At 36.9% G+C, this 13,080-nt stretch overlaps 2 protein-coding genes across 2 annotated transcripts; both read left to right on the forward strand.

Annotated features, from left to right (window-relative positions):
* Positions 1-6,324: 6,324 nt before the first annotated feature.
* On the forward strand, positions 6,325-10,442 carry LOC103453544 (probable pectinesterase/pectinesterase inhibitor 35). The gene is made up of 2 exons (XM_029100866.2): positions 6,325-7,501; positions 9,346-10,442. Exons 1-2 carry the CDS (start codon positions 6,424-6,426, stop codon positions 10,041-10,043), a joined length of 1,776 nt encoding a protein of 591 aa, XP_028956699.1. The 5' UTR covers positions 6,325-6,423; the 3' UTR covers positions 10,044-10,442.
* Positions 10,443-10,781: 339 nt separating this feature from the next.
* On the forward strand, positions 10,782-12,846 carry LOC103449385 (UDP-glycosyltransferase 92A1-like). Its single transcript, XM_029100867.2, has one exon. It carries the CDS (start codon positions 11,234-11,236, stop codon positions 12,743-12,745), a length of 1,512 nt encoding a protein of 503 aa, XP_028956700.2. The 5' UTR covers positions 10,782-11,233; the 3' UTR covers positions 12,746-12,846.
* The last annotated feature ends 234 nt before the right edge of the window (positions 12,847-13,080 follow it).

Consider the following 13,080-nt stretch of genomic DNA (forward strand, 5'->3'; position numbering starts at 1 on the left):
ATAGAAATAATAAAATAAAAAGTAATAGGATATAAAATGTTGACGTGGCTTAACCATGACCACACAAACAGTAGAGCATGGATAGAGTATAAAAATAGGAAGGCAAACAATCCACCTCCGCTGATACATACATGCTTTATTTTCTAATTCCTAACTTATATATCATAGATTGCAACCAGCAACTACAAAGTATCGCAATTTTTTTTTTCCTAGAAAAAGATGTCATCCGCCACCTTTTATAGCCGGATTCCCTTCAACTTAATCCATTTAATCTGAAATTCGGACCGTTCAAATTTGATTCAACGGTTACAGTTATTATCATTTTAAAAAGATCCTTTATTTGTAATCGTTAAATCAAATTTAAATAGTTCGAATCTTGAACTAAATGGATTAAGTGGAAAGATATCTGAAGAATTCCTTTTCCCTTTTATATATATCAATTCAAATTGCAAATTTTGACATTGACATTGCGTTACAGTACTAGCTAGTGGATGTGTTTGATTTGACGTAGTACAGAAACACTGCCATAATTAATTTAAGGCTAATCTCAAGTACAATAAAGGCTACTTTATGAGATAAAAATTAGAGAATTTTAACGAAAAACATCCGGTACTGTTCACTTTAACGAAAAATTACATTTTTACACTAAAAAGTCAATCCTGGTACTATTTATTTTACCCTTTATTTTGTCCTTATCATTAAAACTCAAAGTTTTCAAGTCATTTTCATTAGTTTTCCTTAAAAATTATGTAATTAACATTTTGGCCTTAGTCTTGTACTTAAACGTACGTCAATTTTCCGGAATTTCATATTATAACCTTCTCAAAGAAATTCAAAGTTCAAAATTCTAAACCCAAACCGACATACTTATGGACATAACAGTAGGCCTTATATCCACTAGCATTTATGCATGCGTTCAAGAGTGCAAAATGTTGACAAATGATTGTTTTTTTTTTAAGAAATGGTATTATCTACACTAAAAAAATAGGATGAGCTTAGTTTTACAATGGCTTAGTAATAATATGATTCAATCAGTTATTTATTAAGTATTATTTTTTCTATTCTTAATGTAAATTCTATAGAAATCAATTTTATTATGTGAATTCAGCTGTTTTAATTGGTTTATAAAGAATTTCTTCTAGCATGATATAAAACTATTTATTTAGTTCAAATATTTGACTTTCGTTTTATCAATTAACGTGGATGTATATATATATATATATATATAGAGGACTTAATTATTGTGCAGCAGTGATTTATACACAATAATAGTGTAGCATTGATTAGTAATTACTTAACCAGCAAGCAAGGAGTATTATATGTCTGCAGGTACATTACGTATACCAAGCGATAGTCACATCGAGCTTTGATTTGATAAACTGAACTTTAGAGAGACTATGGAGACTTTTTCAAAAAGTTCTCTCAATCTAGGGTTCTTCATGAATTTACTGTTATTTTATAATTTAACATTAATTTTTATTTTTATTTTATAAATTATTATGTAAAAAAAATATAAGATAACAGATAATTTATTGAAATTCCTCTTATCATTTCTCTTGAACTTTTCCTGTTTAAGCTCCGTCATTTAGGAAATTTAGCTGACGTAGTAGTCCTGGCCACGAGGCAATTATATAGACTTCCAAGTAGGGATGATAATTGGTCGAAGAAGTGATAGGTATGCCATTTTTAGCTCTGCCTCTGAGTATATAGGAAAATAGGGTTTTGTTAGAGGGTACGTAGATTGACTTGTCACTTGTCTCTCTTATCTTAAGAGAGCTTAATTGAAAGGACAAGGATTGTCTGCCCTCCTTGTTCTCGTGCCCTTCTGTTTTGTGTGGTCACGGTTAAACCATATCAACATTTTATATTACTATTCATTAAAATGTTGATGTGGTTTAATCGTGACCACACAAAACAGAATAGCACCATTGGAGTGGGTTTGAGGGGTAATTTGGCTTTTAACCCACCATTGTAGTTGGTCTAAAGGATGAGGATCATCTTTGGATTCTTCTTTTTGTGGGAATCCTATAAATCTTTATATTTTAATTGTTTATTATACATTGTACGGTCAATTTTCGTTAAGTAATATTTATGTTTAATTTTATATAAAAAAATTGAATATTTTTTACCGTACGATATACACTGAACGACTAAAATTTAAAAATTCTTAAGATCCTTACCATTTGAATCCAAATAAAATCCAATTCCCTCCATAAAGCTTTTTCAAATTGTGATGAGCTTATAAAAAACAATATATCGTACAAAACAGTCGCAAACAACTATTTGTGACTGTAACACAACGTATTAAAATTTAGTATAGTACATGTACATATATTTCAAGGAGCAATTATTGCCACTTCATGCAAAAATCATCATATAGTAATCCTTGCTTGTAGAAAAAAAAAAAAAAAACAAAACAAAAGCAAAAAAGTGTATGACAACTATATTGGAATGTCGCGAACAATTTCCCTATTTGAAATATAAATCTAAAATCATTGAAATTATAATACCACGTACCCATCATACTTAAAGGATAGTATATTATTTATATATTCATTTTTACCTCTCACGCACCCTTATTAATATTTTGTCATTGATCTTCTTCATTTCGTTCGATCTGACGACAAAAAATTAAGAAGAATGTGTGAGAAGTAAAAATAAGTGTAGATAGCACTACCATACTTAAAAATTACTTGGAGAAGGCCAGCCTAGCAGATGCTAAAGATGATCTCATGGGTCTTATAATTTTATTTTGCAAACTATAAAAAGAAAAAGAAAAGATGAAGATATATGTTCTCTGTATAATCAACTATGATCAAGAAATCAGAGATTCTATTATATTACTGCATCTCTATTAGAAGATGCAAATTTGAGATGTAAAAGCTACATTTACATCTTATTTTACATTTTTAGGAGTATAATTTAGTTCTACTCTCATGAGAGTGATGCAAATTTAGGATCTCATTTATTTTTCTCTCTTTAACTGATGGAGTTCACCGCCAAAAGATGTTAAATATGTAAATTTTCATTTTATTACATCTTCTGGCCAATATTGGTGTTTTACATATCACCCGTTGGAGATCAAAGCATATAAATGTCAATTTCAAAGCATTTTGCACCTTCCATTGGAGATGCTCTTATATATTAATTAGAGATCAATATTGTCATAAGAAGATTCTGCCAGTGCTAAAACCTTAAAGCAAGCGTTAAGAGGTGGATTTTCTATTTTGGTGTAACTAATTTTTCTTCTGTAGCTTAATCTGATATTAACGACATAATCGTACGTAGTGATTAGGAAACCTTGGTAGCTAGCTAGCAGCCTGTGCCAACCTGCTTAATTAGAATACAAATCTGCTTAATCTAGTTATGGTTATATATAAGGCTTTTTAGCCAAAATTGTCCCTGAGATTTGCATAACTAAAAAGATTTCAAATCAATAGAAGTGGTCCCCGAGACTGTCCACCATTCATTATTTTGGTCATTCCGTTAAAAGCTCCGTTAAGTGTCCTGGAGCTCTTGGCTGGAAGTTTGGGCAATTTTCAAAGCTTCTTAACTCAATCGTTTTTTAACCAAATTCGACCCATAATATATCCAAATGAAGATAGAAAAGTGTAGAATAAGATTATACCTGGAAGCCCAATGGTTGCCAGAGATGGTCGGAAAATAGCCTCAAAGTTGACTGATCTGAGAGAAAACTAGAAAATTCGCCGGAAAGTGGATAAACTTTAAACATTCATAACTTCTTCAATACTCAACGAAATCAAATGATTCAAAAACAAAAATCATAATTCTCGATGAGAGGAAGAGAATGGTACCTTTTCAACGGCTAACCAGCTGTGGTTTGGCCGAAAAACCGCTCGGAAGTGGCTAACTAGAGACCAAGACAGCCACTTTTGAGCCGTTTTCAGGCCAAAACACGGTGATTTAGCTGTTGAAAAGATACATTCTCTTCGTCTTGTTGAGAAGTATGATTTTTGTTTTTGAATCACTTGATTTCGTTGAGTATTGAAGAAGTTATGAACGTTTAAAGTTTACCAAATTTCCGGCAAGTTTTTCTGTTTTCCCTCGAACAAGTCAACTTTTAGGCTATTTTCCGACCATCTCTAGCAATCATTGGGCTTCCAAATAGGTATAATATTATTCTACACTTTCCTATCTTCATTTTGATATATTATGAGTCGAATTAAGTTAAGAAACGATTGAGTTACGAAGCTTTGAAAATTGTCCAAACTTCCGGACAAGAGCTCCAGGACACTTAACGAAGTTTTTAAAGGAATGACTAAAATGATGGATGGTGGACAATCTCAGAGACCACTTCTATTTATTTGAAATCTCAGGGACCATTTTGACTAAAAAACCTATGTATAATAATGATTAGAGAAGTTTGTACGTAGGCAGTAATCAAAACCTACTCCACTCCACTTAGGGGTGGGCAAACGGGTTCTGGACCCGTGGGTCGGGGTGGATCCTTAAGGTTCAGAGCGGGTACGAGGCAGCTCTAAAAATTATAAATACAAAAAGGGACGGGCCGAGGCGATTCCTGGTAAATAATAGGGTGGGCCGGTTCTAAAAGTTAGAGAAAATGGGCCCCCGGCCCGAACCGTTCATTACTATTGTTTATTACCCTTCTCAGGCCCAGGCCTTTTCGCTCAAGCCTCACCCTCACCTCACCCTCTTTCTCTCCCGAGTCCAGTTCGAGTCTCATCCCCAGTCCAGTCCAAATCTCCTCCCTCATCTCTCGATCTCTCTCGATCTGCTTCATCTCGATCTCCTCCCGATCTCCTCCATCTCGATCTCCTCTCTGTCGATCTCATCCTTCCCGATCTCCTCCATCTCGATCTCATCTCTATCGATCTCCTCCATCTCTCTCTCTTTCCCACAGTCTCTCTCTCACCCGCCTTCAACCCAGCTGAACCCCTTTCTTCCTCTCGTCTTCCCCAATTTTCACAAAGCACCACCGAATTCTCGCAATTTCACAAACCACTACCATTGTCGCTGACTTCTTTAATCTAAATCAAGCGTGCTGCTGCAAATGATGATTACGGTGATGTTTGGCCTCGATGTTGGTCTCAAATGACTCATCAACACCCAAGGTACCTTCTAGGCCTATTGCATGTGAACATCTTATTCAAATTTGTGAAAAAATCCGTTTAAATTTATGAGCTTTTGAGGGTTCTTCGTTTAACCTATGGGTTTTTTTGACGTTTCTATCTGAGATTTAGTATTTATTTTCTAGAGTTTTTAGAATACTTCGATTAAATTTGTGAGTTTGGTAGTGGTGTTTATGAAATGATTGTTAGGTTTTATGCGGCAGATGTGAGGGTGGAGAGCTTCGAGGTGCTCGACAAGTGCAAGAGGAAGGTTGTGGTGATGGCAAATCCGACGGTGATGGTGGAGCGGTTCTGGATCTGGTCGGGCTGGGCTTGGCCGAAACGATGAGCGAGTTGAAGATCGGGAGGATGAGATGAGTGAGTGGACTCTGGGAGGCGATAAAAAATGGCCAAAAAACAGAAGAAAAAAAATAAGGAGGACTCGTGGACCCGTCCCGAAATGGCCCGTTTCAAACGGGCCGAGTTAGGTCTGGTTCCACTGATCAAATTTGTAATATCCGACCTGGCCCAACCCGTTTCCTATTTAAGCGGGTCCGGTCCGGTCCCTCTAAATTTGGGCCCGGCCCAATCCGTGCCCACCCCTAACTCTACTTGCATGGAAGAAAATACTGAAAACCCTAAATATTAAATAAATATATATAACCAAAAAAAAATGCATGCAAGTTTTAGTTCCTTAGTTCGTAATAAACTGATCAAGTACTAGTGATAAATTAATTCGCAAATTATATTAATTAACTTCGTTGTTCACTAAATTTTTTCCCATCATTTGGTTACATGCATAAATTAAGTTGGTATGTATATATGTGTAGGGACCCAAATACAAGATAGCGTTGCTTCTAAGCAATATATTAGGAATTAGTGATCAATAATGGTGACAATAATCACATCTAGAGTATACAGCTACCAAAGTCACCTTTATTTTTGTTAAAGAATGCAATTTCAAATCAAAAACTTGAATAAACTACTACAACGTGATAATAAATGGTTTCACTGTTTATTGTACTGAGGTATTTTTGTGATAAAACTCAACATCGATCGAACTATACAATTAGTTAAGTTGGGACAATATTTGATTGTATTGTAGTGTGCTAGGGTGCACAGGTAATTAAGTTGAAACAAAATTTATTTAATTGGTAGTCAGCCTCTAACCGTACACTGAAATGAAAGCTTTTATATATTCCCTATCAAGTCATAAGGTGACATGTAACTAAAGGCCCTATTGTGTATATATAAGTAACCAAGCTAAGTGCTCACATACGTACAACTCTCTCTAGATTCTCTAATCTGTGTCCGTCGTCTCTCTCATTTAAGCATGTTTACAATACTGAGTTCCTCCAATAATATTGGAGAAGACAGAAGCAAAACACACACTTTCTTTCTAACCATGTTCTTGATCATACAAATCTTGCTGCCATCAGCAGAAGCTAATCAGGCTTCTTCACCATCCCTTTTCTCCAAATTCTCCAGAGCAGGACCATCCAAAGAAGCAGCCAACAATATTGTATCTTTGTGCAAACATACCCCTCACCAGGCAGCTTGTGAATCCATTTTCATCTCCAAAACAAGTAATATTACTACAATTACTAAACCACCCCCTCAAACCCTTGAAGGCCTCCTTGTCCACTCAGTCGACTTCAGCATTATAAAGGCTCGTTTGGCTCGCGCTCTTGCCTATAATCTTACCATTTCCCATCGTCAAACCTCTCATCAAACACACTCGCTTGGTGGCATCAATGACTGCCTCGAGCTGCTCGAGGACAGTATCGATTTACTTGATAATGTCATACTCAAATACGACAGTACCAAAAGCACCTATGGCCATGCTGACGACGATATCCAAAGCTGGCTCAGTGCTGCTCTTACCAATCAAGAAACTTGTCTAGACAGCCTTGAGAGTGATACGTCAATGGTAGACAAGGGCGCTATGGAGACTTCAGCTAAAAATATGAACCAATTCATAAGTAACTCTCTGTCACTTTTCATGCTCACTACTAGGTCACCAAAGCAGGCCCAAAACAAAAACCCTAATAACATTGTCGGTGGCCGGAGGCTGTTGTCGGATGATTTTCCGAGTTGGGTGTCCGGCGCTGAGAGAAAGCTTCTAGAAGCTTCTGTGGGTGACTTAGAAGCACATGCTGTGGTGGCTTTGGATGGGAGTGGTACGCACAAGAGTATCGGTGAAGCACTTGGGTTGGTGGCCTCATTGGCTGAGAGTGGAGGAGGTGGCAGGTCTGTAATTCATGTAAAAGCTGGGACTTATCATGAATATATTAAAATACCAACGAAGCAGAAGAACGTTATGTTAATTGGTGATGGTTTGGGGACGACGATTGTTGTGGGCGATAGGAACTCTGATGATGGTTGGACCACTTTCCAGTCTGCCACGGTTGGTAAGAACATATCAAACCTTCCTCTTTTTTAAGTTTTTTTTGTTTCTAATTAATAAGAGAATTCCCTCTTCTTTGATTTATTTATTTAATATGGCTTTTTTATTGGGAACTTTAACGAAAAGCACCCGGTACTGTTCACTTTAACGAAAAACCATATTTTTACACTAAAAAGTCAATCCTGGTACTATTCACTTTACCCTTTATTTTGTCCTTATCATTAAAACTCAAAGTTTTCAAGCCCTTTTCATTAGTTTTCCTTTTTTTATTCTGTCAAATTATAAAATATGTAAACTACCTATTAACAAAAAAAAAAAATTGTTATAAAAAATGATGAGAAGACAATTTAGTCCTATATCAAAAAATAAAATCATAACAAGTAATGTGTCGCACAAGTTCAAACCTTCTCCCCCTTTAATTACTGTAATCTTTTTGAACCTCCTTAATAATAATAACTTTTGTATTAAAAAAAATCAAACTATTAGAGAAAAATTAATATTTAATAACTGGTGCTATTGTCACTCACCAAAATTATTTACAAAACTCACTGTTAAATGAAAATTATTATGATTTTATACTCGTTGAAAGATAATATTAAAAATAAAATTATAAAGAAAAAATTATAGGCTTTGCTACCACTCATCTTATTAGAACTTTTCTTTGACAAATCTGGTTAACTGGTCTCCCATCATTAAGAGGCCAACTTTGGGTTGTCTTGTTGTGTCCGTGAGGGAGCAATGGTAGCAATGGTCTCGATCGTAGCTCCCGCATTACAGTGGGAGACCAATCAACATCGACGTTAGTTAGTCAGCTAAATATTACATCTAATCATTCTTTTTATCATCATTTAAAAATTACATCTGCAAAAAATCATTCAATCTGATATTATTTATTCATCTCTATGTGTCAAACTAATAAACGATTTTGATAACAAGTAATATCGTTGTGATGAACCGTCCGTCAATTTGTTTAATGCATACGAACATTTCCGATTATGAAATCCGTACGTCAAAAATACATTAATCATAAATGGAGGATGAGTAGATTCTCTATGAAGTAAAAACAAGCATTATTATTCATAAAAAAAATAAAAAAGACAAGAAAATATCAAAAAGGGCAGTTCACATGTCTATACACTAACATCAAATAGAAAAGAAATGAAATCATAAAAGGAATGGTTGGTTCTATTAAAATTCTTTATTTTCTTGCTTTAGTCCACCACCTTCCTTCGATATCCATTTCCCTGAATTATAATGTTAGATGTGATGCTCATAAAGGATGATCAAGGTTTTAATTTCGTGTTTCTTATTTTGCTCGCATGTACACCGCACACCCGCTTGGAAATTCTCAACTTATGGTTGTAAAGACCAACATGAGAAAAAAGAGATTCTTTCATGCATGAATTAAACATAATTTCATAATTATTCATAACACAGATGATTAAACTCATTAATACAATTTGAGACGAAAAAATTACATTTACATTTTGGTAAAACAAATTGTAAATTTTTATTTTTATTTATATTTTACAACTAAAATGAGTATTTTACATCCCCTTAAAAATTGTACATTGGATAGTTGTTTAGGGCGAGGGAGAGAGAAAGTGGAGGAAAAAACTATAGTTTCATATGGCTGAGTGAAGGAAAAAAAAACATCAAAAACTTGTTTGTGCAAAATTATTTTAGTGACTTTCTTTTTTATTTTTTTTAATTTTCTTTCAGTTATGTATAAAAGGATATGGTTTTTTTTTTTTGGACAAAAAGAGTCAGAAGGAAAATTTTCTCTTACTTAATAAAAATTGCATGTCCTCATGGCACATAGTAACATGCAAACAACCGTGTTTTCAGCTGCTATGGGAGACGGCTTTATAGCTCGTGACATAACGTTTGAGAATAATGCCGGTCCATCAAAGCACCAAGCGGTTGCCCTCCGAGTCGGCGCTGACAAGTCAGTGATTTTCCGATGCTCCATCGTCGGTTACCAAGACACCCTTTACACTCACTCCAAGCGCCAGTTCTACAGAGACACCCAAATCTACGGAACAGTTGATTTCATATTTGGAAACTCAGCAGCAGTTTTCCAGAACTGCAACATTTACGCAAGAAAACCCGCTTCAACCGGTCTCAAAAATTTTGTCACAGCACAAGGTAGAACCAGCCCGGATCAGAACACTGGAATTTCGATTCATAACTGCAAAATTTCAGCTGCTTCGGATCTTGCTCCGGTGAAATCCAAGTACGAGACGCATCTTGGAAGGCCATGGAAGCAGTACTCAAGAACAGTTATCATGCAGTCTTACTTGGATGACTCAATTAGTAAGGCTGGTTGGTCACCTTGGTCAGGTGGGTTTGCTTTAAACACATTGTATTATGGTGAGTATTCAAATTATGGGCCTGGGGCTTCAACTTCGGGTCGGGTCCGGTGGCCGGGATATCATGCATCACTTACACCGGTTGCTGCACAAGGCTTCACTGTTAGCGGTTTCATCTCTGGGAACCTTTGGTTGCCTTCCACTGGGGTTTCTTTTGATTCGGGACTTCATTAAATGATCGTGATAGCGGTTTTCATACTCAGTTTAGCTTTTGACACTTCGGTTGTGACGTGAGCGTACAAAGTATAACATACTCAATTTAAATGTGAGAAGCTAAACTAAGAGTGCCAAAATTACTACCTTATGAAGGCGTTGTGCATTTGTATAAAGTTGTATTTGTGTTTGGTTAGATGTGATCTGAAACCAAAGGGCTTATGTGATCGCAGGCCTATTATAGTTATGTTGTGTGATCTTAGTGTTTTTGGCCTTCGATCCCCTTGAAACAAGCAATAGTTGTGTTACTATTCTTTAAGTTTAAAAATCCACTTGAATAGATTGGTGGTTTATGTAAGTTGTGTTGCTTTTGGTGAATGCAAATTCACTTACAAATAACAACGATCTTCGTCGTATAAATTTTACAAATAGAACTATTACATAATAGGAGTTTAAATTGTGGGTGCAAAGAAATTTCTCAATAACCGAAACGACAATTTCCTCAATGTTGTGAAATCTTTAGATAAATGTCTTATATTTTCAGTATGAGTAAGTAGAAATATATCTGTGTTGTGATTAATGAATCCTCCACTAATCACTATTTGTCAATCTTAAGCTAGAATTTATAAATAAATTAGTAGTGACTAGGGACCAATAATTCCATAAACAAAACTACAAACAATCCAATAAACAATTTGCATAGTTGGTGATGACGTAGTTTTTAATACAAAAAAATAAATAAAATCACATAAGAAAATTTAAACTTATAGATTTGATTCCGCCGGCGTATATTATCAAGGAAGGGGATCCTCACCAGACCATTTGTGGGGATTCTAGAAATCTCTACATTCTAACCGTTTATTGTACATCGTGCAGCCAGTTTTCATAAGATACTTTTTGTATTTAATTTTAAATAAAAAAAATCAAATAATTTCTGACCGAACGATATACAATAAATGACTAAAATGTGAAGATTCTTAGGATCCACACAAAATAGATCCGGGATCCAGTTCCATTATAAAGGACAATACTTGAGTCCTGATTCATCAGAACGTGGCACAGTAAAAGGGAGGCATGTGTCTTTTTAACTCTCCAAATACCTAACCTTGCATTCTTTGTTTTGATATCAACCAGAAAAAAACTGAAAAACTTCCTGTAAAATACAAAAAACTAAAAATAAAGGGAAAAAAGGAGGAGGAAGGAAAGTAGGGATGGAAAGCCAAGACCAAGAGCACATTGTGATGCTGCCATTCATGGCTCAGGGCCATCTCATACCATTCCTGCAACTGGCAAGAAATCTCCAACAGAGAAAAAGCTTGATCACTGTCACCGTCGCAAGCACCGCCCTCAACATCCAATACCTCCGCACCACGATCGCCTCCAACTCAAGCTCTCAATCTGACTCCAACATCCGCTTGGCTGAGCTATCATTCTGTGGCACAGACCACGGCTTGCCCCCGAACGGCGAGAACACAGAGAACTTGCCTATCAGCAAAATAGGAAACCTAGTTGCTGCATCAACAAGTCTTGAAGCTCCTGCTCGCCGCCTTATCTCTGATATCATCGAAAAAGAAGGCCGCCCGCCGCTCTGTATTATCTCTGACATGTACTTTGGATGGGCTGCTAATCTTGCAAACAGCTTTGGAACTGCGCATGTGACTTTCACCACAGGTGGTGCCTATGGCACTGCAGCTTTGGTGTCTATTTGGCTTAACCTCCCACACCGTTCTACAGCTTCGGATGAGTTCCCGGTGCTGGGGTTTCCTGAGAGTTACCGCTTCCATATCTCTCAGCTGAATCCATACTTAAGAGCTGCAGATGGTACTGACTTTGGGTCAAGAATTTTTCAACCTCAGCTTTCGCTTTCTACGAAATCCTTTGGGTGGTTGTGTAGTACTGTTGAGGAGATTGAGCCAGTTGGATTGAAGATCTTGAGGAACTACCTGGGGCGTCCTGTATGGTCCATCGGACCTCTTCTTCCTTTAGAAGCACTCAACAACTCATCTACTTTGGCCTTAAGTGTTTCAAGGCAACGCGCCGGAAAAGAATTCGGCATACCTCCTGAAGCATGCCTGGAATGGCTTGACTCACAATGTTCGGATTCGGTTGTTTACATCTCATTTGGTTCTCAAAACAGTATAAGTTCAAACCAGATGATGGAATTAGCTCTTGGGTTGGAAGAAAGTGGAAGGCCTTTTATTTGGGTAATAAGGCCTCCGGTTGGATATGATATGAAGGGTGAGTTCCGAGCAGAGTGGTTGCCCGAGGGGTTCGAAGATCGAATGAGTAGAGGAAAACAAGGGTTGGTGGTGCACAATTGGGCACCCCAGTTGGAGATATTGTCACACAAGTCGACGGGTGTGTTTGTTAGCCACTGCGGATGGAATTCAGTGATGGAGAGCTTAAGCCAAGGGGTGCCAATGATAGGGTGGCCATTGGCGTCCGAGCAGGCATTTAACTCGAAGATGTTGGCGGAGGAGATGGGCGTGAGCGTCGAACTTACAAGGGGATCACAGAGTGTTATTGTTGGGAAGGAGGTGAAGAGACTGATAGATTTGGTGATGGAGAAAAGTGGCAAAGGAGGGGAAATGAGGAAAAAAGCGGGTGATATTGGGGAGCAGATAAGAGCAGCAGTAAGGGATGAGGCAGAAGACAAGGGATCGTTTGTTTTGGAAATGGATGATTTTCTTGGCACCATTTTAGCAACTAGAAGAAAAAATTAGCACAAATAAGTTATGTACTTCCTAAACCCTAAAGTGAAGGTTTCTTAGAGCATGTTTACTTGATAAAAATAAATGGGTATACAAATTATTTCACTTATTCATATGTGGAATCTGTGGACAAAAGTTACTCTAGGAATAACGAGTTGATCTTCCCCAAGAGCTCGCAGCGACAGCAAGGTTTGGCACCTCAATGTCGGCTCTTCACCACTTGAGCATGTATTATGTTTCAAGGGTTGGGCTAGAGCCACCACTTGGGCATATATTATGTTTCTAGGGTTGGGCTCTTTGCCCATTAAAGCGGTACGTGAGCTGATTTCAAACATCGTGAGACAATT

Source organism: Malus domestica, chromosome 04 (genome assembly GCF_042453785.1).
Source record: "Malus domestica chromosome 04, GDT2T_hap1".
In the NCBI taxonomy this organism is placed as follows: Eukaryota; Viridiplantae; Streptophyta; class Magnoliopsida; order Rosales; family Rosaceae; genus Malus; species Malus domestica.

Coding starts and splice junctions, on each gene's coding strand:
- LOC103453544 (XM_029100866.2), top strand. CDS start 6,424: ATGTTTACAATACTGAGTTCCTCCAATAATATTGGAGAAGACAGAAGC. Junction 7,502..9,345: donor TTTCCAGTCTGCCACGGTTG/GTAAGAACATAT, acceptor CCGTGTTTTCAG/CTGCTATGGGAGACGGCTTT.
- LOC103449385 (XM_029100867.2), top strand. CDS start 11,234: ATGGAAAGCCAAGACCAAGAGCACATTGTGATGCTGCCATTCATGGCT.